The sequence below is a fragment of the Antedon bifida genome, chromosome 7 (genome assembly GCF_963402885.1).
Source record: "Antedon bifida chromosome 7, ecAntBifi1.1, whole genome shotgun sequence".
In the NCBI taxonomy this organism is placed as follows: Eukaryota; Metazoa; Echinodermata; class Crinoidea; order Comatulida; family Antedonidae; genus Antedon; species Antedon bifida.
The window spans coordinates 8,227,163-8,254,393 of NC_136232.1; the positions used below are offsets into that span (position 1 = coordinate 8,227,163).

At 33.3% G+C, this 27,231-nt stretch overlaps 4 protein-coding genes across 6 annotated transcripts; 1 reads left to right on the forward strand and 3 right to left on the reverse strand.

Annotated features, from left to right (window-relative positions):
* Positions 1-4,017: 4,017 nt before the first annotated feature.
* LOC144847883 (thymocyte nuclear protein 1-like) lies at positions 4,018-5,992 on the reverse strand. Its single transcript, XM_078704445.1, has 6 exons — positions 5,868-5,992; positions 5,362-5,522; positions 5,108-5,272; positions 4,855-4,916; positions 4,499-4,683; positions 4,018-4,319 (listed from the first exon to the last, which is right to left on the reverse strand). Exons 1-6 carry the CDS (start codon positions 5,887-5,889, stop codon positions 4,231-4,233), a joined length of 684 nt encoding a protein of 227 aa, XP_078560571.1. The 5' UTR covers positions 5,890-5,992; the 3' UTR covers positions 4,018-4,230.
* Positions 5,993-6,094: 102 nt separating this feature from the next.
* On the reverse strand, positions 6,095-9,753 carry LOC144849053 (transmembrane protein 41B-like). 3 transcript variants are annotated; one of them, XM_078706019.1, is made up of 7 exons: positions 9,598-9,753; positions 8,996-9,113; positions 8,692-8,820; positions 7,958-8,051; positions 7,736-7,840; positions 7,331-7,473; positions 6,095-7,193 (listed from the first exon to the last, which is right to left on the reverse strand). In XM_078706019.1, the coding sequence occupies exons 1-7, from the start codon at positions 9,662-9,664 to the stop codon at positions 7,031-7,033; spliced, it is 819 nt and encodes a 272-aa protein (XP_078562145.1). In that variant the 5' UTR covers positions 9,665-9,753; the 3' UTR covers positions 6,095-7,030. The 3 variants fall into 3 exon arrangements, with proteins under 3 accessions (XP_078562145.1, XP_078562144.1, XP_078562143.1); XM_078706018.1 differs by having other exon boundaries at positions 6,099-7,196; positions 7,335-7,473; positions 8,996-9,110; XM_078706017.1 differs by having other exon boundaries at positions 6,100-7,196; positions 7,335-7,473.
* Positions 9,754-9,950: 197 nt separating this feature from the next.
* Positions 9,951-15,210, forward strand: LOC144847599 (polyglutamylase complex subunit TTLL1-like). Its single transcript, XM_078704042.1, has 13 exons — positions 9,951-10,145; positions 10,384-10,449; positions 10,609-10,751; positions 10,915-11,019; positions 11,167-11,242; positions 11,585-11,719; positions 12,081-12,189; positions 12,607-12,687; positions 12,976-13,038; positions 13,353-13,439; positions 13,944-14,053; positions 14,265-14,318; positions 14,808-15,210. Exons 1-13 carry the CDS (start codon positions 10,033-10,035, stop codon positions 14,920-14,922), a joined length of 1,257 nt encoding a protein of 418 aa, XP_078560168.1. The 5' UTR covers positions 9,951-10,032; the 3' UTR covers positions 14,923-15,210.
* Positions 15,211-20,930: 5,720 nt separating this feature from the next.
* Positions 20,931-27,212, reverse strand: LOC144849046 (uncharacterized). Its single transcript, XM_078706007.1, has 7 exons — positions 26,925-27,212; positions 25,903-26,045; positions 25,145-25,307; positions 24,012-24,665; positions 23,616-23,803; positions 22,878-22,963; positions 20,931-22,779 (listed from the first exon to the last, which is right to left on the reverse strand). The coding sequence occupies exons 2-7, from the start codon at positions 26,029-26,031 to the stop codon at positions 22,524-22,526; spliced, it is 1,476 nt and encodes a 491-aa protein (XP_078562133.1). The 5' UTR covers positions 26,032-26,045; positions 26,925-27,212; the 3' UTR covers positions 20,931-22,523.
* Between the last annotated feature and the right edge of the window lie 19 nt (positions 27,213-27,231).

The following is a 27,231-nucleotide window of genomic DNA, read 5'->3' on the forward strand; positions in this document are numbered from 1 at the left end:
TCATCTATGATTGATAATTACCACGAGTTCAGTTAGACAATAATCGGTAAATAAAAACAATTTCTAATAAATAAAAGCCGAGTCTAGTACTGTAGTAGTGGGGTAAATTAGAAAAATTTTGGCCAATTTATATCTAGGCCTACTCTACTGAAAAACTTTACAAAAATCTCCTAAAAGTGTACTAGTTATTACATAAACGGTAAGCCAATATATAATAAATGGAGATAACATTTTGGAAAAATAATATAGAGTGGAATAGAATATATCCGTTGGCTTTAATTGTAACACAAAAAAGGCAAAGTAACCTTCAAAACATTAAATAATTAGGCCTATTTAAGCAGAGAAGAGTGAAATTTCACACTTCCCTGACTGAAGTAATAACACATCTATTTAATCAAACTATACTGACGAATAAAAAATAAAAGTGAAGAAACTAGCAATATTTATCTTTTTATTGCGATTGGTATCAACTGGTCTTTTCAATTATCGCTACGAGCACCCGCGGCGGTTGCCGTAGCGATTTCAACATGTCGTAGTAGGATCTTCACAGCGAATGTCTTCAGTATCTTGTCTGTGCAGCTGAGTCGCACATCTTTAACCTTGATAAATGGCTCGACCTTGTGTTTTCGAAGAAACATTGACAATGATTTTATCAATCGTAGTTACGATCAGGGAGTTGGTTACGATGATTATTAATACTGTATATATAGTTTTGATACTTAGGATCACGTAGGCCTACTACTATGGTCTACTTCAAAACACGGCATAGCAAACGCGATCGTTGTTGAATTAAATATAAATGGAGCGATTGAATTTAAATGGCATATAATACGTAATGTTTTAGATGACGCAACGCGAACGAACTCCGTACTGGCCGATAAAAACGCACAGCACTTCCTTCCTAAAGCTCTGTCTACACTATCAAACTTTATGTGACAAAAAATGTGTGATGTGCCCATATACAGAAACGATGACGTCATATCACTATCATATTTTAAAGCAAAAATCTTGTCTACCTCTTCGAACCATGGAGGATAGTCGAACAAGTACAACCGAGTAAGACGCTGCCCCGCCGCAATCGTACAACAAAGCACCGCAGACGATTAATTAGCGCCGCAGTCATTCTTGTAAGATTACACAGCTCCTACTATTGAATCATCGGGTTGAATATTGTTACTGTAATTAAAGCCACCGACGAAAAAAACGCCGCATTGAATGATCAGTAAATATTAAGTTCTAAATTGACTAATCTGGATCAGGTTGACGTGTCTGTTGCAATTAATGATTTCCTCAATCGATCAATATTATACAAGATAGTGTAGTAGATTAGTAGTGCATGCTACTTGAGGCTATACTAATACTATTTTTCAAGTACTTTTTAGGGCGAAAAGGTTGCTATTAAACTATCGAGTAGTTCACTGGTAAGACGTCCTCACAATCTTCCAATCTCAAAATCAGATTATAATCACAAACGTCATCCGCAACGTCACTTACGTCCGTCGTAATTGTAACGACCCTGTAACTGTAACATAATTATACAATTGACGTCTTGTATTAGAACAGCACAGGCGTCTCCACAGCACATCGTGCGCGTATGTGTTGGGCACAGGAACCAATTATTTAACCTCCTAGATCAGGCATCGGATCTTGTCTATAATGAACAATTTGTTCATCTGTTTACACTATCAAACTTTGTGACAAAAAAAATGTCATGTGCCCATATATGGATACGAGGATGTCATATCACTATCATATTTGGGCACATCACTAAAATATTTGGGCACATCAAACTTTTTTGGTCAAACTAGTTTGATAGTGTAGACAGAGCTTTACGCGTGTTTCCGCAGCCAAAAATTAACCAATAATTAACCGATAAACTGCCTGTGGAAACGGGGTTTAACCGATCTTATTCAAATCGGATAAATTATCAGATAAAAATGAGATAATTTTTAACCTTTGACTTTTGAGAACAAATTGTTGCCTTGTGATTGGGACCTGGTTGTTTGGTAATGAATGATCATGCGCACTTTAAAAAAAAAAAAATTTGTTTTGGCTGCGGAATCACGACCGTAAGCTTGGTTCCCACTGGCAACGTAACGCAATCTACGCAACGTAAGGAAATTCCCTTCCAATAATTGTGTTTGCCCCCGCCTGCGTGAAATCAAACCTGCGATGTTTGCAGCACTATTGCGTCGTCGGTTCCCACTTGTGATTACGCAATTCTTTTTTATGAACATCTTTGTTAACTTGGATTTTTAATCATTTTTTTGTATTTTTAATGTATGGTTCTCAAAGTTTAGTATTATTTTAGACTGTTTAATTTTAACATTTTTTACTATTTTTAAGAAACTATGTATTATATAATTTTATGAACATCTTTTTAACTTGGATTTTTAATCATAATTTTGTATTTTTAATGTATGGTTCTCACATTTTAGTATTATTTTAGACTGTTTAATTTTAGCATTTTTTAAGAAACTATGTATTATATAATTATGTATGTTGTTATGTTCTATGCTGGACCTTTTGAAAAACAACAATGTCCCCTTTGTGGGACAGCGTTGATTTTGTCATCCAGTAGAAATATGTTTATAAATAAAAATTTAAAAAATACAGCACTTTGCGTCAATACGTCGCTGCGTTGCGTTCTAGTGGGAACCACGCTTTACCCCCGGCTCTCTAAATGCTTGTTCACACTAGATGCGACGCAGCGAATGGTGTCAACCAACTACTAAAAATACAGGTTACCTTCACGCTAATTCATTGTGTGGAAGTCTTTTGGCCACTAAGTTTTATAAGGACTGTGCATTATAATAGTAGTATGTTGCTATTCACGTTCTGGTGTATTGTATTACTGGTTTGTACATGATGAATAAATTCTTATCTATCAAATGTAAAGATTTCGTATGAAATGAATGTATCTATCAACGACATTCAAGGCCCTGTAATTGATTTGATTTAAATGTATGTTACATCAATGCCTTACAATACAAGGTTTTCAAAGAAATTAATTATATGCAATTACAAAAACACGATAGTGGTCATAACAACATACTGTACAAACATTCGAGTCACGATTTGTGCACTATACGTACATGTGATACAGTGGAACCCCTCCGTTGGGACACCGTAGTATTTCCGTAAAGAAAATGAGGGGAAATACATGTTTTAACACTAAGGATAATCTCTATTCAGGGGACACTCCTATTAAGGAGTTGTTGGGTCCCGAAGGTGTCCTCTTAATAGGGATTCATGTAGGTTAATGTGCATATCTGGCTTCAACTAATGTAGCTATACTTGCAACGAAATCATCTGCCAAGTATAGCAGTATCCAAATATAACTTTAATGGTTTAAATGTTATTCTAGTAATGTTATTGTTCATGGTGGAAAGAAGGTTTTCAAGATAAACAAAATGTTTAAGAAGAAATTTACAACATCGTTAGACACCAATTAGAATCCGTGCTCATATCCTTGTTATTGCTGTAACAGCCTAGAAAAAACTAGCACTCATCATAACAAGTTATTTATATACCTGGCTCTTGTATTCATAACTCGTAACAAGAAGTGTGTTATGTAATAAATATCAGTCATGTATTATGTAACAGTGTGCTGTGTGGAAAGTGATGCTAAAAACATGGTCACAATTGCTTCTGCATCCAAAGAAAATGAACTGCTTCTCCGAAAACCTAATAATACGACGATCATGTCTCTGCGATCATGTCTCTGCGATCAAGTACAATAGTGTTCTTTTGAAATGTTTGCTTCCTTGACAACTTTAAAAATACATACTGTAGATCAATCTTGTATCTTACAAATAGTTATCTAACCAGATCACTATTAAAGTGACCTAGCCAATTCACACAGGTCAAATAGTGACCTAGCCAATTCACACAGGTCAAGTAGTGACCTAGCCAATTCACAAATCTCTCATAATGTATGTTTATGTGTCTGTGAGCTGTAAAATGCTAAATGCTATGATTCACCTTGGATTAAGAACTCATAAATCAATACAGATGTCAAAAATACATAAATTATTATTTAATTTTCTAAATAATATTTTATGTACAGTTGCAGGGATGGTGATACACACCAAAAATGTGAAATATATAAATAAAGGTCATAGTTATTTACCATACATAAGTTTGATTATAATTTTTTTGCTGACAATGGCATTGGCATCTTTACTATATCACAAACTTCTTAGGAACAGGTGTCGCTAGGTACAGTAGTCATTTAGTGTCACTAGGTGTAGTCTCTGGGGTTGAGCTTTTGTCCACTGGGTCAGTATTTTCAAGTTCGAGAATAAAATCATACTCAGCTAGGGATGAAAAGAAATAAAAATAAATCAGTCACTTTGTCTTCAAAATATTATGGGTCAGGGTTCAAAAGTCATAAAAATAATTTAACTTGGCAAAATATTCTTAGATTTATAGAGTATTAAGTGGTATTGCATTAACAATTTAAAATAAACAAATTTTTAATAAAAACCTACAGTACCTTCTGTTAGTGGCATTACTGAGAGCCTAGCTTTTGTGAATAATGATACGTTAGCAAGAGGGCCTCCTTCAGTTTTGTGTTTCAAATGTATTGTTTTCAGTTCTGGTAGAGATATGAAACGCTTCGTCATGCGAACAAACTTCACATCTACCATGAACCATTTAGGCTTATCGACCTTCGAAGAACTTAATCAGAAAATAACATAAAATCAGCTTAGAAAAGTGGGATAAGGTTCACAATTTTTCTCTAAATTTAAATGACACTGTAGCTTGTTGATTGCTTAATATTGTGATTTATATACTATATGTTATATGTTACTTCGAAGTGTACTAAAAGAAATACGATAAAATAATTACCTATCAAAATGAAGTTCTTTCTTATCAAACTGGGTGTGGTCAGCATAGCCCTCTTTGACAATCTGTCATGGGGAAAAATTGTAGGTCCGGTCATTGATAGGTCAGATAAACGGAGACATACTGTATTATAAAGAGTACACTTCTAAATTGAAAAGGACACGTAGCGCTCTATGAATATAAAATAGAATACTTTTAAACCATGTAGGAATTATTTAGAATAATTCCTCCATGGTAGCCTACAACCATCATTTACCTCAATAATTCCTGCAATTCCAGGCACCTTACAGTTGCTGTGATAGAAGAACGCTTTGTGCCCTTTCTTCATTTTATCTCTCATGAAATTGCGTGCCTGATAGTTTCTTACACCATCCCAGCATGCAGTCTGATTTGTTTCTTTCTTAAGGTCTTCAATACCAAACTACAATAACAGAAAAACATAAATTAGAAAACAGCGGTAAAGAAAAATCAATGAAAAATCGATGAACCTTTAAACAAGGATTGTCGAACCTTAACATCAATTCCTTTCTCTATCCTAGAGTCTGGTTCAGACTTCATCAGCCATCTTGTGTAGGCTGACTTTTCTTCTTTCTTTTCTGCGACCTTTGATTTCTTTGCAGCACTTTCTCCTGCTTCTTGAGAACCATCTTTTTTGGCTTTTGATTTCCTGGCTGCGAATTACAAGGAAAAAATGATTTTATATTAATTTAATTAGTAATTATAAATTGACATTACCTCAAGGCTATTAAATATCTCATGCAATTAATACTAGGCCTATATGTGAGTGTGGTTTTATAAAAAATAGGTGATGAGGATGGTGTAGGCCTAGGTCAAACAAACAAAGCCCACGTGTACGACAGGGAGGAAAGACTTGCTTCTTGCTCCATCCATCATCATAATTATGTCATGGGTGAGCCTAGCCTCTAGGCCTAAGCCTACGTAACATAGTCCATACAAAAGACCGCATTTAGTTCAGAACAGTCATATTTAATACTCCCTAATACTAGAGTACTAACCTGTTTTTCTATCACGAGCCATGATATTTTATACTTTATTTTAACACAACACAACTTCGGGGAGAGATATTGAACGTTCGCGCGACTTGGATAAAAACTTAGATTGGTCTAATTTTTCATATAGAGGGCAGCATATTGTATCGTGTGTTCATATTTAATAAGATACTCTGTGATCATGTTACAATGTTTATTAGTATTACGTAATCGCTATTATACCGGTGATTATTTTACTAAATTATATTTAAAAATTCAGAATTTGTGTAAATGTTTATGATTTTACAAAATAATAACTTTATAAACTTATCGTAAACAGAAATAAAATAAAGCACATTTTATTAGATGATAAAAAAACATTTAATGCTAAATTAGAATTTTAGATATCTCTCTGTCTAAATGAAATTATTCATTACTATTTGGAATACATTATTGGCCACCCGGCAACTAACGGTCACTTAATTTGAAGATACCAGCATATTATCAATTTTTTTGTTATTATACTGTATATTGTTCATTATAAATGACCACAGACCTTTTTATAAATAACACAAAAATCCCTGAACAAATCTGTTTATATTAGTTAATCCAAATATCCTTACACTTAAATATAAATAATTAAGTATTTATATTATATTACTGAATTATTTATTATTATTTATTCCTATATTAATACAATTGTTAATGTATTACCCATGGAGGTATACAAAATGTATAACTCCATGGTATTACCTGTTACTATAGTGCAGATTGAAAAAAAAAGTGTGTGAAATGCACATTATTTTTACAAAGCATTTTTGAAACATGATGTAGACACATTTATCATGCCATTTCCAGATGTTCTGAATGTTTAAAATGTACACTTTTAGAACAAACCATCATGGGCAGGGTGTGATTTCACCATAAAGCTCTGTCTACACTATCAAACTTTATGTGACAACAAAATGTGATGTGCCCATATATGGACATGATGATGTCATATCACTATCATATTTTGGCATATCACTACAGTATTTAGGCACATCACACTTGTTTTGTCAAACTAGTTTGATAGTGTAGTTTGCCTCGTTAGACACATTCACAATACACCACCCAATCATCTATTTTTAATCACATATTAAAGTTTGGTCCTTTAATATTGTTTTATGTATTTTGTTTCATATGTCTATTCATATTTTTCTCTCAACTTGTTTTTCAATAAAACTGGTAAAATAGATAATATTGCAAAGAATGCTAGTACAAGTATTGATGTCCATGAAACTGCTTCGCCGTAATATGTCAATTGGTAGAGGGTTGTTCCAGCTTGAATTGCAACAAACGAGGGCGGTGCAACTCCTAAAAAAACAAGACATGGTCAAATAATTGATAATAAAAAGTAAAAGAAAAATTGTTTAAAATATAAATCTATAACTGACTGGTGAGGTGATATTAATTAACCAATTTGATAAACTTATACCACAAACAAACACATACCTAAAAAAGTTCCTATGAAGAATGGTGTAAGAGACACCTTAAGAACTGGTGAGGTGATATTGATGAACCAATTTGGTAGGAATGGTGTTATCCTCAAAAAGATGATGTAGTTCAGTATATCATCTTTATGTTTCTCAACCTGCAAACAATAATTCTTTGAAAATAAAGTGAATTTGATTCTTGCTGATTATAAAAGTGTTATGTGCCCAAATATGGTAGTGATATGCCAAAATATGGTAGTGATATGACATCATCATGTCCATATATGGGTACCTCACATAATGTTTGATACTGTAGACATATCATTCATATAAGAAATCCCATTTGTGTAGTTCACTCAGCTGATTAAAATATAATTTTTAAATTTAAACATATAGCAAATTTTAATTTGTAATACTTACAGTACTTGCCCATTTATCCACTCTATCGGGAATGTATTTTCTGACCAGTCGAACCCCAACAAGATCCGATAACAAATAACAAAAAGACGCACCTAATGCAGAACACTGTAAATCAAACAAATGATTAAAAAAATATATGCAATATTGTACTAACCAATTTTTCTCTTGGTAAAGTAACACAAATAATTAAAAGATTAATGATAATGTTTCTTATTAACTTACCAAACAGACAAGGAATAATGCAACTGGAAAGTAGAAAAGAAATCCTGACAAAATACTTAAAAATATAGATCCAGGAATTGCGAATGTTTGAAGGCTAGAAAAAAGTTAAGAAAAAGAAATCCGTTGCGGTAGTAGAAAAAGAAATTGGAAAATCCATTGCGATAGTAGAGGATGTAACCCTTGCAACATCTACAAAAGCTCTTTATACTTATATCTTTCCTAGCCTCACATCTCAAAAAGTCAAAAACACGGAAAAACAAATTGTACATTGATTGTACATTGAACTGTCCATTCTGCTGATATGTTACCTTTAACGAGGTTTGAGAGTCACAGGAGATTGCTCCGTAATAGGAACCAAATATCACAATTACCATCTAGAACTGCCCGTTTTGCAACAGCCCAATCGCCTACTTCATCCGCCTACTTAATAATGGTGGATCCCTATGTATTTTTTTAATTTTTCATATTTTAATGTATTTTATATACTGGTGTTTTTAAAAATATTTTTAAGAACCTGTATTAAAAGGTTACACGCAATCTGGCCAACGTTACTATATTATTTTTAAATAAAAGTGTATAATAATGTGAAAGTTGGTTAAATTTTGACTGAGTGTAAAATCAGGTATTTAAAAATGGGTAACTTTGTCTGAAGGGTGCACATGCTAAGCACTGTTTATAATAACACTGCCTTTATAACAATAAAGGATATTCAGAAACTGAAACAAAAAGGATACAATACGTAAGTCGTAAAGAAGCCAGCAGTGACCGCAAATAGATTGTTCTCTCTGTAACGCGATAAAACACGACCCAAATCCTTCGCATCATCAAGACTCTTGGGTAATTTAATATATTGATACTCATCTCTGAAATGAAAAAACATCATCAAAATACAAAACTGTTCAATTGATAGTCTTGTTAGTTTAAACACAGTATTACAACTTTTTATTGATATCTATAAATAACTTATCATATACAATTAACATACAGTATGTCATTATTTATATCACATATAAACAAAACAGGACAAAGTAGACTTACGGTTCTATTTCTGGAAAATTGTAATAAACTAACGCCATAATTATTGTAGAAGAAGCAAATATTAGTGCAAGAAGAATAAAAGATTTTCTTGTTGAGCGCATTTCTTTTTTGTCGTCTACTATTTTACAAAAAAAAAGTTTAAAATTTAAAAATACATATATAGTGTACATGGATACAATTTATTTTATGATTATGAATACATTTTATGCAAAATTAATATATGTTTATCTCCTGCAATATGTAAAAAAGTAGGGTAAATTAATAAAATATTATTCATTACATAATAATAAGTAAGTTACTCGGAAATCAACTACGATTAATAATAAAAGTAAATTGAAACACGACGCTTGCCATGAATTTTTTCTCTTAAAAAAAAAACAAACCTAGCTATAATAATATATTTTTAAACAACCCGTTAAAAAAATGTCTAGGCCAGGGCCTATTACATCATCTTCTACTTACTAGACTACAAAAACCACACAACAAAGCCTGAGTAAGGCGGCCTCTATAATATAATTACTAGTCTTATTTATATATAGGCCTAGCCTAGTACTTTATTAGACCTGGTCATTTTGTCCTCAAAATAAACATGTTATAGTTACCATTTTCGTTTATATTTCGTATACTTTCTCTTGCTTGTGGTCTCTGTACAACATCCGGAGTACTCATTTTCAATATTAATAAAATAACACTACACTTTTTTGTTTAACAAAACACAAAACCTTCACTTTTTTAAAGACCACCACCAGCAGAAAGCAATCGACCGGAACGAAATGAAGACATTTTTACAATAAAAAATAGAGGGGGCTATAATAGGCTCAATGTTCAATGTTTTCCGCGGGTCAAACGCGTTTAATAGCTAACACGTACGTTCACATACAAAATGCAATAGATCAATAATCATTACCAACGCGTCAACAAGTGTAAAATAACGCAGATATAAAGGTTTCCACAAGAAAACCGTTGTCAAGAAAATTACAATTTGTAAATAATAACATTGAAATTGAACTCTTTCTGACCAATTCCCAAAACTCAAAATGTCAAAAACCATGAAGTTCGCCACAGATATGGAAAAGTCTGTTCTTATGAATAATTTTGAGAAACGCAAATGGATTCAAGTTTCGCCAGATGAGGACTGGAATTTTTATTGGTAAGTTGGGAAGGCCCGTTCTCCGCCGGTCGGGGCCCGACCCTGCCTTTTATGCTGTGGCTGCTGGGCCCTGCTAGCATATAGGACAAACTAGCTAAAGCTAGGCCTAGCTAATTTGTATTTTTTAAATTCTTATTAGATCCATTTAGCTTAGGCCTACAACTACGGTAGTATTATTTTTAATTGATCAATAAAATGGAAAAAAAACACTAGCAATAATTTTTTTTTTCATATTTAGGGCAGGTGTACAGGCGACAAGAAACATCTTTAATGTTGAAAGTGGATACAGACTACAAGACGATCAGTAAGATTGATTATTGATAAGCCTTTTAGAACAATCAGCTTGTTGTCATCTAATTTTAGTATGCGCTATCGGGATGGTTGACAGCCGAACAAATAATCATGAGTGCATTGTGTCGTAATCAAATATGCTTATCAATTAATGTTATATTTATTTTTATAGATTAATTTGTCATTTTCCAAATCATTATGAGTTGACTCGCAAGGACTTAATGGTAAAGAACATCAAACGCTATCGTAAGGACTTGGAGAAAGAAGGCAGCCCATTGGCTGAAAAGGATGAAACTGGAAAATATATACACTTAGGTACAGTACTATACCTCTGGCTCAAGAATTTAGCTATGCCTTACTTTATTTATAACTTGTATTACATCGTCTATCCTGAAGTACATTAAGTTAAACCCAGAGTGGAAAATATGAAACACTGTATTGCAAAATTTAAAAAAATCTTTATATTATCTTTTCACAGATTTTATCCCAGTGACATTCCTACTGCCAGCAGACTATAACCTCTTTGTTGAGGAGTTTAGAAAAAACCCATCTAGTACCTGGATAATGAAGCCTACAGGAAAAGGTCACTAAGAAATATTTCTGTAATATAGGGTACAATATCAATTGATAATTTAAACACATTTTAAAAGATACAAATATATTAGTACTGTTACTACAGTAGGCCTAATACGTTATGGTACATAATGTTGGTATGTTTTATTTGTTGCAGCAAGAGGGATTGGAATTTTCTTAATCAACCGACTTTCACAACTTAAGAAATGGTCAAGAGACAGCAAAACATCTTCGTAGGTCAACTTGTTATTATATATCAGTGCCTAAATAGGGTAGTGATGTGCCCAAATATGGTAGTGATATATGACACCTTTATATCCATATATGGGCACATCACATTTTGTTGTCACATAAAGTTTTATAGCGTAGACAAAGCTAGATGTTTACAGTACACATATAGTAATTGAGTAATAAATATCTGCTCTTGCTTGCGAATCAATATGCAACCTGATAGCTTCCTTGACAGACCAACTCCAATATTTGATGAACACCAGGTGACCAAGAGATAGCTGTATAACGCAGATCCAGAATTTATAAAAGAAAAAATAAAGAGTTTTGCCTTTTATTTTATTCAGGTTCCAGGCCCCAGCTGCTAAAGACAATTATGTGATTGGACGATACATTGACAACCCTCTTCTGATTGGTGGAAAGAAATTTGACCTGAGGATTTATATCTTGGTGACCTCATATAGGCCTCTTAAATGCTATGTGTATGTTTATCTTTCTATCATTCTTAGTTTGGAGTAAAGTTGTAGCTTACTGCTACCAATCCAAGGGTCCTGGGTCCAATCATATGACAATGACAACAAAAAAACTCTACTGCCAAAGACTTGGTTAAGACTTTGTTTATATAGAGCATCTTATATGTGAGCCTTGTAGTAAATAATATTTACAAGGCATACATATAATATATATCATAGGTGTGAATTGGCTGTACCATCATATTATGATGGTTATCCTTGGTAATTTTGCCTAAATATTTCTTTCTATTCTGCCTTCTAGGATTTGTAATATTGTGATACAGTTCTCCTCACAACAGCATTGATACTTTTCTTATATTTTTGGTTTCAGATACAAGCTAGGGTTTTGTCGGTTCTGTACCGTTAAATACAGTGCCAACGTCAATGAGCTAGACAACATGTTTGTACATTTAACCAACGTCTCAATTCAGAAATTTGGGGTAAGAAAATGACTTTGGATCTGTAGTTTGTGTGTTTGAGTGTATGTAGCATGCATTATAGTATAAGTTTATTTATTTATTTTTTATTTATTTATACTGGGCAACCTCTTCAGTCAAAGACTGGTCTCCCAGAGGGCCCAGTTATGATCAGTGGCTGTGATGTACTAATACCCTACTCGTCTTGAAAGATGTACTAGGTACATGAGCTAGATGTGTACACTGGACCTACGGTTTATAGTCCTTAAGACTCGTTCTACCACCAGAACCATGGAGCGAGTAAGCCTCGAACCCTTGCCGATGCTATATGGCTACGTAATTACGGTTCCACTGTCTTAAACCATTATATTTTTAATTTAATTTGCTACTTTACATAAGATATTTTGAAATAAATAAATTAATTGTCTACTTTATTTAAAGGAGGAATATAATTCCCAACACGGAGGTAAATGGACAGTTGAAAACCTGCGACTCTTTCTGGAAGGAACGAGGGGTAAAGAGGTAAAATTCATAAATTATATTATTCAATTCAAGGTCATATTTATTTAGCAGTTCGTTCACAATTAACTCTCCCAATACCGGACACCATTGGGCTGGCCTAGTATGTCTGGTTTTCCAGAAAGTCTGGTATTCAGAATGTGTTTTTAATGGTAAAAATTAATTTGGGACCTTTTCAACATTAAGAAAAGTTTGACTTTCTGGTTTTTAGAGAGTACGGTATTGGGAAAGTCGACTGTATGAATAGTATTTTGTTTTAATATTGCTGTAATTGTTTTATGTGTTGCCTAGGTTACAGATAAACTTTTTGATGAAATCAATTGGTGCACAGTACATTCATTGAAAGCTGTTGCTGTAAGTAAAATATTAATGTTCAATACATTCAATGATTATTTAAAACATTATGTTCAATACATTCAATGATTATTTAAAACATTATGTTCAATACATTCATTGATTATTTAAAACATTATGTTCAATACATTCAATGACTATTTAAAACATTAATGTTCAATACATTCAACATGAACATTCTGTAATTGTATACATTTAATAAAATCATTCATGAATCTACATTATTTTTACCAAATACATTTCAATAAATGAAATTTATTATCATGCTATGAATTTGTTATGAAAAATTGAGAAGTCTATTCACTTACTTTAAGGGCGTTATGGCGAATGATCGACATTGCTTTGAATGTTATGGATATGATTACTTAGTAGATGACAACTTGAAAGCCTGGCTGGTGGAGGTAAATTTATCCTAAAATCTAACTATATTTATATTTTTGATTAATATATACGGTACAACATACCATAGAAATAAGAAAAATATTTTTTTATTATTTCATATGCATCCAACATCGAGCACAAACTCGCCAATTACAGGATGGATAAACTATTTTATAATTTATCGTGCTTATAAACTAAATCTCATTTGAGGCTTAGGGAGTGGAGTTGAAAAAGTTGTGAGTTCCAATTCTGGCACTAGGTCAGGATTGAACTATGGACCTTTGGATTGGAAGGCAAGCACATTAACCACCAAGCTACAGCTCCACTACTTTTTAAAGCTGCCTAAGCAGTTGTCTAGTAGATAGGTAAACAATTCCATAGGAAGACAGACATCCAAGAAAAGAACAATAACCATAATATATATTTATTTAGTAAATATTTATGAAGTGTATATTACAGGTTCCATTTCATTGGCTCACACTATAATAACACTATAATAATATTTTGTTCATTTCATTTTTCAGGTTAATGCATCTCCATCTTTGACCTCTACGACCCAAAATGATCGAATTATGAAGTATAACTTGATAAGTGACACAATTGATATTGTAATGCCCAACGGAGATGTCCCAGAGTAAGTGTATTGTTTTTTTCATATACTGTAGCTAATATCTTTGAAATGTTATAATTCCATCTCATTAAAAATTTGTGTTCATGACACAATAACAACTTTTTTCCACCTTCCCTTTTAAATTTAAAACTAAAAAAACTTTCTTTATTGGTCTTACCTCTTTTGGGTTAACAAAAGTTTTTTTTTAAATAATTTTGTTGCCATTATTTTTCAGCATGCGATGGAATAAGGTACCACCAAGGGACGTATATGGTAACTACGAACTCTTGTAAGTATTTGCATTTATCAGTCGAGATTCGTAGAGTCAAATGTTCGAGCGGGTAAGGCAGGGGTGCCATTTATCATACCTAAAGAGCCAACAATATCGGCATGGGTTCGAAGCTGACTCGCTCCTAGAACTGGTGGTGGAACAAGACTTCTCAAATAAGGACTATAAACCGTAGATCCAGTGTACACAGTTTGTCCGTGTGCACTTTAAAGAACCCAGTTCATTATTCGAGACGAGTAGGAGGTTACCCCGCTGAATTTGTTCTCAATAGCCCCTGTTCAGGGGGATTACCACCTATCTGGACAGTGATTAATTTACTATTGCTAATCCTTGGATCCAGGATACTGGGTTCAAGTCAAAGACTATTTTGTTTGTCTTGTGCTGATTCTGAACAGATTGTTACCTAAAAAAAGACAATCATTGGCTGTATGCCTTGAGGAAAAAAAAGAAGTTAAAGAAGTTTCTCAATGATTTTATTGCTTGACATAGGTATGATGAAGAGTTAGCTCAGTCGGATGTATTGGATAGAGAAGCAAGGAGTCGTCTGGGAATGACTGGAATCGGAGGTCAAAAGTTCAAATCAAGGTCAACGACATGGAAGTGATGACGAAAATGTGTTTTGCTAAAATATAGTTGAATTACTGAACACAAAACTGAAAAGAACTGAAAATAACTGGTTGACATGAGCTCTTGAAGTAAGTGAACGCAATTGACATCAATGGAACGCAACTTATATTTCACTATAACTATTTTATTTTCAGTTTATAGCGGAAATAAAACAAGTTAATTTAATTGCACCCAGTTACTTTAATCTTGCTACTGTATTGTACTGTAAATACTAAATAGATATTCTATATATAAAGTTGTTAATTATTATTAAACAAAATTTGTACTAAAATCGAAAGTGGTTTCATATTTTTGTGTGTACATTTGTGAATTTTGGTGTACAGATAAACTTATTCAAATATATCTTTCACTTTAAGGATTAAAAAATATATCAAAGATTTTAAGTACCTTTTCCTTGACCCTTTCATTCCTAAGGCTCTGTCTACACTATCAAACTTTATGTGACAAAAAAATGTGATGTGCACAAATATGGTAGTGATTGCACAAACATGGTAGTTATATGACATTATTGTGTCCATATATGGGTACATCACATTTTTTTGACACAAAGTTTCATAGTGTAGACAGAGCCTTAGGATCCTTATAGAAATAGATATACTGTATTTTCGTAATATTCTTTTAACAAAGTTGAATGACTAGGTTTACCTTACTTAACCTTCTGTAACGCATTGTACTTTTCCCCCAATCACATGTCCACAAATAATTGCTTTAAAACCACAATGTTTGTTGATGTGACCTTGTCTGTTTCACGATCAGATTTGGTATGTTAATATGCCAGTATCTCCAACTGTAATACGATTTTAAACAGAAACTCCACAAAACTAAATATTCTCCATATACACAACTTATTATAGTCGCAGGGGTATGAATTGGCAAAAAGATATGGGCTGGGATTACACTCGGATTGCAATCCAGTCTTGAGGCCAAATTTAGGGAATGGGACAATACTTGAACATCGGATTATTTTCGGTCATACTATATTCAACTTTTATTGCCACAAATAAAAAATATATATTTTAAAACCAATTACAGCATGGCAATAGGAGGTTAAAAAATAGATTTCTCTAATCAACTGCAAATAAATACATTATAACTATATATATATATATAAACACAGTAGGCAAAGAACATTAATTCTAAACCGCCCGGTGATATACTGAAATTTAATTAATTAATTTGAAACGATAAAGATGAGGATATATATATATATATATAAATCCAAAGGCAAATTGCTGAAAAAATGACAATGCTGTGGGTATCAGTGGCTGGATCTCAATGGAGATACAGAATAAATTAAGCACTGAAAAAAATGACAATGCTGTGGGTATCAGTGGCTGGATCTCAATGGAGATACAAACTAAAATAAGCACTGAAAAAATGACAATGCTGTGGGTATCAGTGGCTGGATCTCAATGGAGATACAGAATAAAATAAGCACTGAAAAAATGACAATGCTGTGGGTATCAGTGGCTGAATCTCAATGGAGATACAGAATAAAATAAGCACTGAAAAAATGACAATGCTGTGGGTATCAGTGGCTGGATCTCAATGGAGATACAAAATATAAAAAGTGAAAAGCTAAATCAAAACGATAAAGTAAAACAGCCAGAAAAGTTAGCCGAGCTTTCGGGCAACACTAGCCCTTCATCCCACTCAAGATTTAGTTTCAACCCGAGTTGCTATAAATCTTACATAATTATACTGTATGCTAATAATTCTAACATTTTAAAACTTTTAACTGGAATTATAAATACTGTACGAATATTATTATTTTGCTTCCAGGAGATATTACCTGTAAATCCTGGAGATTCCATGCCAGGGAAATCCTGGAGATTCCAGGGAAATCCTGAATTTTGGAATAAATAATTAGATGCTAACCTCAAAATGTAAGGTCTCACGATGGTACAGTATGAGTTTCTGGAATGATGTGGGTGTAATATTGGTGGAATAATTCTCTCAACTACTTCCAGAATTGACATATCGTAGCTATTTTTTTTCAAAACCATGTATCTCAACAAAATATAATTTTACAGGACTTAAAGATGTATTGTCCTCCTGAAAAAATAATTCTTAACAACATTTTTGTTGAATTTGCCATTTTAATGCAACATAATAGTTATCCAGTTTGACCAAAAAATGGATCGAAAAAAAATGTATTTACCTGAAAAAAACTGTCATTTATAGCAAAAAATGGTCAAATTGGCTGCCAGGTTGAATTTAACCATTTACTTTGTCCTTTTATAAGTGAAAACATTATTTGTTTTCATTTTTTTTTTTACTGAAGTGATTAACTTTATTAAAACTACAAAAAACATATTAAAAGTCTGATTTAATTAATCTTCATTTTTCATGTTTTGGGGGGACAATACATCTTTAAAGTTGATCTGGCGTTGTAAATAACATGAAAAACTGTTGACATGTTATTGTTGACATTCATTATATATACTTCTTTTATTGATCTCTACTCAAGTCAGGGTGAAATTCCTTTACATCTGGTTGATTTCTACAATAGCCTAAAAGCATTTGTATTGCTATACATTAAACTGTCTTTTTAAATAATAATGAATTGTGAAAAATAACCTGTTGTTGCTGTCTATAAATATCTGACTCATGTTGGAAATTCCTGATTTCTTGGTAATGCTTACAGTAGGCCTATAGCCTATTATACTTAATTGACACACCCCATGAGTGCGGCAGGAATGACAAAACAAAAGCATGGATTTTTTATTAGGAATTTAAAATTAATTTTTTTATATTTCATATGTATTCGTACAGCGAGAAACCCACCAATTACAGGATGGATAAATTATTATAATTTATCGTGCTTATAAACTAAGTCTCGTTTGAGTCTTTGGGAGTGGAGTTAGTGAGTTACAACTCTGGCACTAGGTCATGATTGAACCCTGGACCTTGGGATTGGAAGGCAGGTTAACCAAACTGCACTCCGGATTTGAACAGCTAACATATTAATATTAGTCTGTCAAAAATAAATATTAAAAAAAGTGTCATTTTAACTGTCAAAAGGGAAAGGATGACTCGAGGACTATACCCCTAGATTCGCCCCTGGTATCTCTTTACAGAGTATGGGTCCGATTTCTATTTAAACCATAATTTATCCGATCTTAACTGGTCTTATAAAATATATATATTTAACGTTCATCATATCTTGAAAGTAAATGTCTGATTTTTTTCAAAACTTGATAAACCACACAGATTTATTTTTAAATCAGCATAAATCATTCGTGTCAAAACTGTAAACATTGTATTAAGCCATTGAACAAAATGATAAATATGATGATGATAAAACAAATATCAGATAAAGAGATTATTTCTACTTAGGAATTCCAATGTCAGAGTTCAGCTACTTTGTATAATGGAGGGTGAAAGGTCAGGTGCAAGAAAGTAGATTGGTCAGGGGAAATGAAAGGGAATTTCCCTACTTGAGTTGGCTGTTATTAGCACTATAATACATTTGCCTGCTTAAAGCCTAATGAAAACCTACAATGAAGTAGCAATGAGCTGTTACACTGTCAATAAAAATAAAGAATTGAGAATTGATACATGCTATATAGTAAATAGTTAATTGAAACACTACTGTAGACCTATATTTATTATATTAAAGGAGCTATATTTGAATAATATATAAAAATACACTATTTAATTCGAGATGGAATGGCCAATTCAGTGTATAAGTTATACAATCTACACAATTTTGATGAAAATGTTTTGAAATGTTTGTTTATAGTTATCTTCAGTAAAAAATGTAGAAAAAATTAATATATTAATTTTTATCCAACTGGACTCTCCAACTGAACACGAGTTAAGTTTTTCAAAGCAGAATTCACTCGGTTGAAGTTTTAAAAAAAAGTTTGGAACTTTAAGTGGAGGACCGTCCCTTATACCACTGATCGCAAGAACCTTGAGTGGAGGACCATCCCTTATCTTACTGACCGCAAGAACCTTAAGTGGAGGACTGTCCTTTATCACACTGATCGCAAGAACCTTAAATGGAGGACCGTCCCTTATACCACCGATCGCAAGAAACTTGAGTGGAGGACCGTCCCTTATACCACTGATCGCAAGAACCTTCAGTGGAGGACCGTCCATTATACCACTGATCGCAAGAACCTTAAGTGGAGGACCGTCCCCTATACTACTGATCACAAGAACCTTAAATGGAGGACCATTTCTTATCACATTGATCGAAAGAACCTTAAATGGAGGACCGTCCCTTATCTTACTGATCACAAGAACCTTAAGTGGAGGACCGTCCTTTATAACACTGATCGCAAGAACCTTAAGTTGAGGACCGTCCCTTATACCACTTATCGCAAGAACCTTAAGTGGAGGACCGTCCCTTATACCGCTGATCGCAAGAACCTTGAGTGGAGGACTGTCCCTTATTACACTGATCGCAAGAACCTTAAGTGGAGGACCGTCTCCTATACTACTGATCGCAAGAACCTTAAGTGGAGGACCGTCCCCTATACTACTGATCGTAAGAACCTGAAGTGTTGGACTGTCCCTTATTAACATTAGATACCCATATTAGGAAGATAAGCATTTCCCATCTTATACAACTTGAAATGATTGCCAACTAGGAAATTCATTTGAAGTGGGTATCCTGTGCAGGGTTGAGAAATACTATAATGTATCTTTATACTACCTTGTTACTGGATACCCAAGTAGGGTGGTAGTACTGTTCTTGCCAAATTTGAAAACTATATGCCTGTTTTTTTTTTTATTAAACCTTACTTAATGAGGGTAACCCTAAACAGCATATGCTGACAATCAAGGGGTCCTCATATAAACATATAAAAAAAATAAAATGAAAAAAAAACCGGATGAACTATGTTAAAAAAAATATATATATAACAAATTTCCTCTCACTGACACTTCGTGTACATTGTATGTAGCAAATTTAATATTAAATTATTAATATTAACCTATCTAAATTTTAAAAACATCAACAAATTCTTGGATGCATTTTGAAATTTCAGCCATGGGTTAAAATGTGCCCAGTTCTGACAATGTTCAGTTATATTGATTTCCTCTGTGCATCTCCCGATATCCTTTTGGGAAATGCACTGATAATTTGTATAAACAAAATGCACGCTATTCACTGATTGCCATGAAATCATTCTTCTGTACATTACCTACATTATTTATGAGTCTAGCATTCACAATGGGAGTTACACAATTCGTTCGTTGACCTCTATGTGTGTACGTTATTCGCTAGGATAGGATAACACATTTCGAGTCAGAATGAAAACAAACACATTTTTTTATCTCACACTTTACAGTAAAGGAAAAATCAACCTACTTGACAAAGATAATTTATCTTATCAACATTTTCAATACATATTCGTATCAACCTTGTAAAAGTTGTAAGATTATTTGGAAAATAATCTGACTTTTATTACACTGTAAATGACGGAACATTTCGTCGTCTAAATGGAAATTCCCAATGATGATTAATAACAACACATATACATATAGCGTGCCAATTTAAACATTTATCAAAGGCTGGCTCAGAATAAAGCAAAATCATTAACAATTCTGAATTAAGTTCTTAGATATCTCCCTTCCCAGAGTAATTTCTACCCTTTGATTTACACAGAGAGTTTGTAATAAATCAAATAATTTTATAAAGATAATAAAATTTACTGTTAGGGATTAATCAATTTTCAACAACCGACAAACAAACTATGCCACGTTAGTACATTGTGCGCATGTGGAATATTAGGACGCGTGTCCCTGCTCCTCACCTCGACACAGGTTTGATGGTTTCCAGGACCAGGCAACGACTGACGACATATCAATTGACCTGCCCTAGATTTGTTCTCGGTCTCCGCAAATCGAAAGCTTTCTAGGATTACCTATTCAGTTCAGATTGCTGCGTGGAACGAAAAAACTTACTAATGCTACAGATTAGACAAAGGAACAAATTAAAGAAATATATAAAAATTGTATAATTATGTTTCGTGAACCTTTATTTTTACATCGTAAGGCCAGGATAGTAATTAGTAATTATTATATTCTAAAACCAGTAAATTGATTCTTAATATTAAATATATACAATTATTCATTTACATATTTACATATTTCATGTCCTTAATCACAATTATGCTGGTACATTTTAAAAATGGGGATTTTTACACAAAGAATAATTATCTATAAAAATTTAATTTTCTTCAATTTCAAATTTATAGTGCAAAACTTTCCTGTGAAGAAATCTGGAAACTACATATTGGAATACTGAATACAATAATACAGTGTACTTCTCATTTGAGTATCCACGTCTAACAATTATTTTCTTCTTGCTTTAAAATCTTGAAAATTTGACAATTTTGATATATTTTGAAACATGGAATTTTTAATCAATCCTCCACTTTTGCAAATCACTTGTAAAAGTTTTTTTTTAAAATGGCATGGCATATGGCAAGAAGTCCATACAAGACATGGCATATGGCACAATGTCTATACAAGACATGGCATATGACACAATGTCTATACAAGACATGGCATATGGCAACATGACCATACAAAACAACTCAAATTGTTACCATTCATTCATTATAAACAATTGTATACAAATTTGAAATGATCGATTGCGAAATATATAAAATTGTAGGATAAAAATGATATTGTTAACGTATTATTTACAATCAACGCTTACACACAAAACAGAAAATCTCTGAGTATGCGATACCCTGGATGTTTACCAGGCACATGACTGAAACTGTGTCACAACAGCAAAACAAAACTACATTATATATTTTTATCATCTACTGTATATATTATTTATAATAGAAACAACCTTTTTAGATACCGTAAAAATATTTCTTTTTTATGAACGGAAATTACCAATAAATGCACTGATTATTAATATTATGAACTCAATTATTTTTATTATAAAAAAAGAATATTTTATATACAGTATATATATAATTTAGAAAAAACTTCAAATAATGACAAGGACAGCATGATTCAACATTCGATCTTATAATCATTATTTGAGTACAGTATATTAATCACAAAATCAATTTATGTTTTGCAGAAAATAAATTCATTATTATGAATTTAACAAAATATTAATAATTATTTAGACTTGCAATAAAAAACACAAGTATACTGAATGTGTCACCTCTCCCCAATTTATTAATATCTGACCCTATTCGGGCCCCATTGTTGCAAATTAATGTCCACTCTATTACAAGGAATTTTACTGGTTTGAAAGATCTTACAACTCTAGCCAAGAACTCCTAATTTTAGGAATAAAAAATTTCCCAATCTAAAAATAGAGTGATTGTACTGTAGTGGATCAAAGCAATGACATCACAGGACCATTTGTTGCCAACAGACAACACAAAAAAAACAAACATAATTTACAACTCAAAATTTAAATAAATAGCATTTCCGGTAGGTATTAGTAACAATAACACATGCTATCATTTTATTTGCCACAAAGGGAGTTATAATCTCAAAGTAGCAACAAAAACACTTTTTTCGAGGTAAATACTCAGCCTAAAAAACGTAAATTTCAGAAAAAAAGTTCTAAATACTCACAAATCCTTCTTAAGGCTTTTTGAAGAAACGACGTATTTTAAACCTTTTTTTATGTTCAACCTTGTATATAACAAGGTCCGATTTTTCCCGGCCAAGTGCCTTATTAATGACAGTAACAAACTTGTCCTGTACCTCCGATGGAAAATTTACAAGGTACGGCGGCAGTGACGAGACAGACATGGACTCGCTCAAGCATATCGGAATGAAACGTTTGTTTTGCTTGCCCTTTTCCTTGAACTCACTATCCAGCAAGCAATTGATAAATCTAAAAAACACAATTAATAATTATTGAACATTTACTTAAAATATGGTGTAAATATTATAGTCGGCAAGTTTTGATAAAAAGTGAATTAAGTATCTTACTGAATATTCATGAGAGCCTTAGACTGATCGTGTCCTTTTAATTCACGCATGTAATCTTCACACAGCAAACACAAAATGTAATCACACTATAAAAAAATGACAAGGTACACAAAGCAATTAAATATAATTATTAAATTAACCCATAATTATGTACCTTCTATCTTAAAGATAAAATAAAACATGAAAAATGAAGATTAATCAGACTTTGAATAGGTTATTTTGTAGTTTCAATCAAGTTAATAATCACTTCCGTACAAAAAAAAAGCAAAAAAAAAATGTTTTCTCTTATAAAACATAATAAATGGTTAAATTCAACCAAAAAATCCATTGGCTGGCAGCCAATTTGACCCTTTTTTGCTTTAAATTACAGTTTTTTTAGGCAGATAAATTTTGTTTAGATCCCATTTTTGGTCAAAGTGGATAACTATTATGTGAGATCAAAATGGCATATTCAACAAACAAAATTATTTTTTAGGGGGACAATACATCTTTAATGTTTGTCCTTAGTTATTTAAAATGGTAACATGCGACATGAATTACATAAATGACCTATTCTCACAGAGTAGAGCACCACAACTCAAATACATATAAAATAATTAAACACCCCTATCAGAAAATGGCACATTCCATGAACCCAACATCAATATGTATCCTAATTGTAGCACTCTTCTCTGATAGAAACAGGGCAATGTTAGTTTATCCGAGTAAGCTAGACTTCAAATGGTGTGCACAACATACGTTTTCAATGCCCTTTTTCAGCATGTTATGAAAATCTGCTTTTGTGGTATGTTCTTTATCTTCCTGTACCACTGAGCTTTTGACGTCCGTTAACACGTAGTATCCTTCCTTTCTTAAAGCATTATGGATCCGTTGGATATACTTGCTGCAGTCAGCCGAATATGTAATAAACACACTACCTTGGTATACTGAAATAATTTAATTAAGACTGTGATATGACATACATGTCCATTACAAGATAAATAAACTGCAATTCATACACATACACGCTAATTAAATGATAAATAAACTGTTATAAATAAAGTCTTATTATACAGGTCAGGATTGAACCCTAGACCTTGGGCTTGGAAGGCATGTTAATCACCAAGCTACCACATTATATAACAATCAATTTACCTGGTTCAACTGAACGAAGGCCTTCTCCCATGTATTGATAGGGTTCGATTGAGTTTGGTTGTGCTGGTACTTCATGGGTTAATGGGGACTTTGCTTTTTGGTTTGAAGATGGCCAAGTCCTAATTGTATTAGAGCTCAACCTATCATTCCTTTTAGGCCAAGTCAAGAACTGGTTTGAACCACAACTGTTATCTGTTACATCGTTCAAAAACGCTGACTGTGTCTGCGGGTGTTTTCGTCTTTGAGAAAACTCTGAATGTGGGTTGGTAAGTATGGAAGCGTCTTGAGAACTTGTCCGATCCCATGAGGGCGCAGCACATGGATTGGCAGACTCGCCACCAGTTAGAGAAGACACCTGCTGTGCGTTTTTTGTTAAGTCTACGGAGCAGACATTACTGGTAAAACTTGAACTGCTGTCTGTGTACAAGTTAGGCCTATACTGAGGCGTGTTCATATAGCTGCTTTCACTCATTCGATCTGTGGAGGCATCTAGTGTAATTGGAGACCTGTTGAAATGTATAGGTTGTACACTTGGCCAAGAACTAGAACTTGGACCAGTCAATGCTTGTTGGCAATCTTTCCAATCCATGGGCTGTGCAGGGGGTTCCAAACTTGGTCTAGGACTCTGCTTAGAAGCACGACCGAGTAAACCGCCTAAAAAGAATCGCATTCATTAGTTTTTATTGCACAGAAAGAGAGGCATAACTAATATATACGATACTATGGCCTACTATTATACCTCTATCCAGTGACGGATCCAGCAGGGGCCCCCCTGGTCTCCAGTCATCAATGGGCTCGCTTTGCAGCAAACCGACTGGATCAGTCCCTGCTATCCTACACACAGTACCAGAACAGCATAATTTGATTTTTAATCAACAGTAATTCATAAGTGAGTCTAGCCCGAGTGGTAAAAGCGAATGCTTCGTTTTCCGTACCTAAAGAGCCAACAATATCGGCATAGGTTAGATGGCCTACTCGCTCCTACTTCTGGTGGTGGAACAAGTCTTCTTGGATAAGGACTATAAATCGTAGGTTACAACCCATGTGCACCCAGTTCATCATTTGAGCGGAGTAGGGGGTTACTACCCCGGTGAACTGATTCACAAAATAGTCTCTGTATAAAATAAGCTTACCATCCCACAATTCTTGAATTTCTTGAATAATATCATATCTGTTCATCGATTTTAGATGAACAATCAGATCCCTGACGGTAACAGAGCCACGATTTTGCATCCACTCACTCAGTACAATACTCGTCGGCGATACATTCTCTCTTTCAGCCTTATACTTAATAGCCTGTGGCAAAAGATAAACAGGTTTAGTAAATGGAGACTTGGAGACCCACTCGATAGTTCGCTTTTGGGAATCCTGTCTCTCTCTATTGTTTGTTATTTTTTGTTATATGTGAGACGAAATAAATGAAATGATAAATTTAATAGCCTGTGGCAAAAGATAAACAGGTTTAGTAAATGTAGTTATTGCAGAAATAATTTGACATTGCTTCAAATAAGAAAGCATTAAAGATGTATTGTCCCCCGAAAACATGAAAAATGAAGATTAATAAAATCAGGCTTTAAATAGGCCATTTTGTAGTTTTAAGAAAGTTAATCACTTCCGTAGAAAAAAAAACGAAGAAAAAAATGTTTTCAGTTATAAAATGACAAAATAAATTTTTTAAATCAACCAAAAACCCATTGGCTGGCAGCCAATTTGACTATTTTTTGCTTTAAAATACAGTTTTTTCAGGTAAATAATTTTTTTTCCCGGTCCAATTTACCGGTCCAATTTATGGCCAAAGTGAATAAAAATTATGCAACATTAAAATGGCATATTCAAAAAAAAGAATTTTTTTATATTTTTTCAGGGGGACAATACACCTTTAATAATATACCTGTGAATCAAAATGACTTGTTCCATTGCAGTGGTATGCCAGAACTGTCCAGTCTCCGGTGGTCTCTAACTTTGAACCAATTTTGATAACAGCCTGTGGCGAGAGTTTTTTTATCTCTATATCATCCATGTCTGTTCAAAAATCTGAAAATAACAATAGAATTTATTATGAGACTCTCTGGGTTTAGTGAATCACTATGCATTATTCAGGCTTTGAAGTAAGTTGGTGACCTACCCAGCAATATTAACTATAATTGGGCATGAAAACAACTTTTACTCGGTTAAATAATGAACAGACTCAATGTTGTTACATCGGCGCATTTAAAGCCCACTTGAAGTTTCCCTAGATGATGGTGGTTTGTGAGGATGCTCCCACTTGAGGGCATGTATGAACTGTACCATTTATGTTCCCTGGTGTTCAATGAATTTTCTATCAGTTTATCCAGGTAAGCTAGGCACAAAATAGACTATATAAAAAGAATGTACAAAACTAATTTGGCATTTACTGAAATCATATTTCCAACAATATGCTAATTTGATATGACGTATAACGCAATAAGTGGTTTGTTTTAGAACTTTCATGTATATCCACTGCACGGCAAACAAACCATTACACAATAGTCTGTGCTGACTTCTGATTGGTCAATAGTGACGACAAATCATTTTTTATGTCCCCTAAAAATGCACATTACGAAATCGAAGCATTATGAATATATAATATGATTACGAATGCGAATATTTGTTAAATGTCATTTTCTTCCAAAGAACTAATTGTTATTCATAGATCTAAACTCACTATCTATTATGATTTTGTACCTGAATCTCTTTGCGCAATCAAATAGTGATGCAACTTTTGTGTTTAACTTAAATAAAATGAATAGCCTACATGACCTAGTGTTTAGTATCTAAAAGGCCCTCTATAATAGTAGCAGCAGGCCTAGGTCTAGCTTTTTGTTTGACGATGTCTAATAATTTAGTAGGCTTATTTTTATACTAGGAAAAAAACATTTATTTATTCATTACCTTATTTATGAGCCACATGCAGATAGAGTATCATGATACTATACGAATGCTAACTAGCCTAGCCCATAGTATAGCGCCCGTTTCGACTTATTAACCCTTGGGCCTTGTTGCTCTTCTTTTACTCTTCTACTTCTCTACTGAACGAACGGAGAGCAGTTATGGTGCGGTATGTGTTCACACGATTAAGCATTTCGTTCAACCAAAAAGGTTCCAACTTCCGGGTGTGGTTGCAATGTTATTGTTAGTTTCTGGGATTTCATTGGCAGAACACTACCACATGATCAGTAAACTGGGTGCGCAATCAACC

Bases quoted from the DNA above. Each gene is read 5' to 3' on its own strand.
- LOC144847883 (XM_078704445.1), bottom strand. From the start codon at position 5,889: ATGGCTCGTGATAGAAAAACAG. The intron at 4,917-5,107 runs GTAAATGATGGT...TCCCCATGACAG, and splicing joins GAATTGCAGGAATTATTGAG to ATTGTCAAAGAGGGCTATGC. The intron at 4,684-4,854 runs GTAATTATTTTA...TTTCTGATTAAG, and splicing joins AAAGAACTTCATTTTGATAG to TTCTTCGAAGGTCGATAAGC.
- LOC144849053 (XM_078706017.1), bottom strand. From the start codon at position 9,664: ATGAGTACTCCGGATGTTGTACAGAGACCACAAGCAAGAGAAAGTATA. The intron at 7,841-7,957 runs GTAAGTTAATAA...TTTGATTTACAG, and splicing joins CATTATTCCTTGTCTGTTTG to TGTTCTGCATTAGGTGCGTC. The intron at 7,474-7,735 runs GTAAGTATTACA...TATTGTTTGCAG, and splicing joins TGGATAAATGGGCAAGTACT to GTTGAGAAACATAAAGATGA.
- LOC144847599 (XM_078704042.1), top strand. From the start codon at position 10,033: ATGTCAAAAACCATGAAGTTCGCCACAGATATGGAAAAGTCTGTTCTT. The intron at 11,020-11,166 runs GTCACTAAGAAA...TATTTGTTGCAG, and splicing joins AATGAAGCCTACAGGAAAAG to CAAGAGGGATTGGAATTTTC. The intron at 12,688-12,975 runs GTAAAATTCATA...TGTGTTGCCTAG, and splicing joins AAGGAACGAGGGGTAAAGAG to GTTACAGATAAACTTTTTGA.
- LOC144849046 (XM_078706007.1), bottom strand. From the start codon at position 26,031: ATGGATGATATAGAGATAAAAAAACTCTCGCCACAGGCTGTTATCAAA. The intron at 24,666-25,144 runs GTAAGCTTATTT...GATTCTTTTTAG, and splicing joins AATTCAAGAATTGTGGGATG to GCGGTTTACTCGGTCGTGCT. The intron at 23,804-24,011 runs GTAAATTGATTG...AAATTATTTCAG, and splicing joins CCTTCGTTCAGTTGAACCAG to TATACCAAGGTAGTGTGTTT.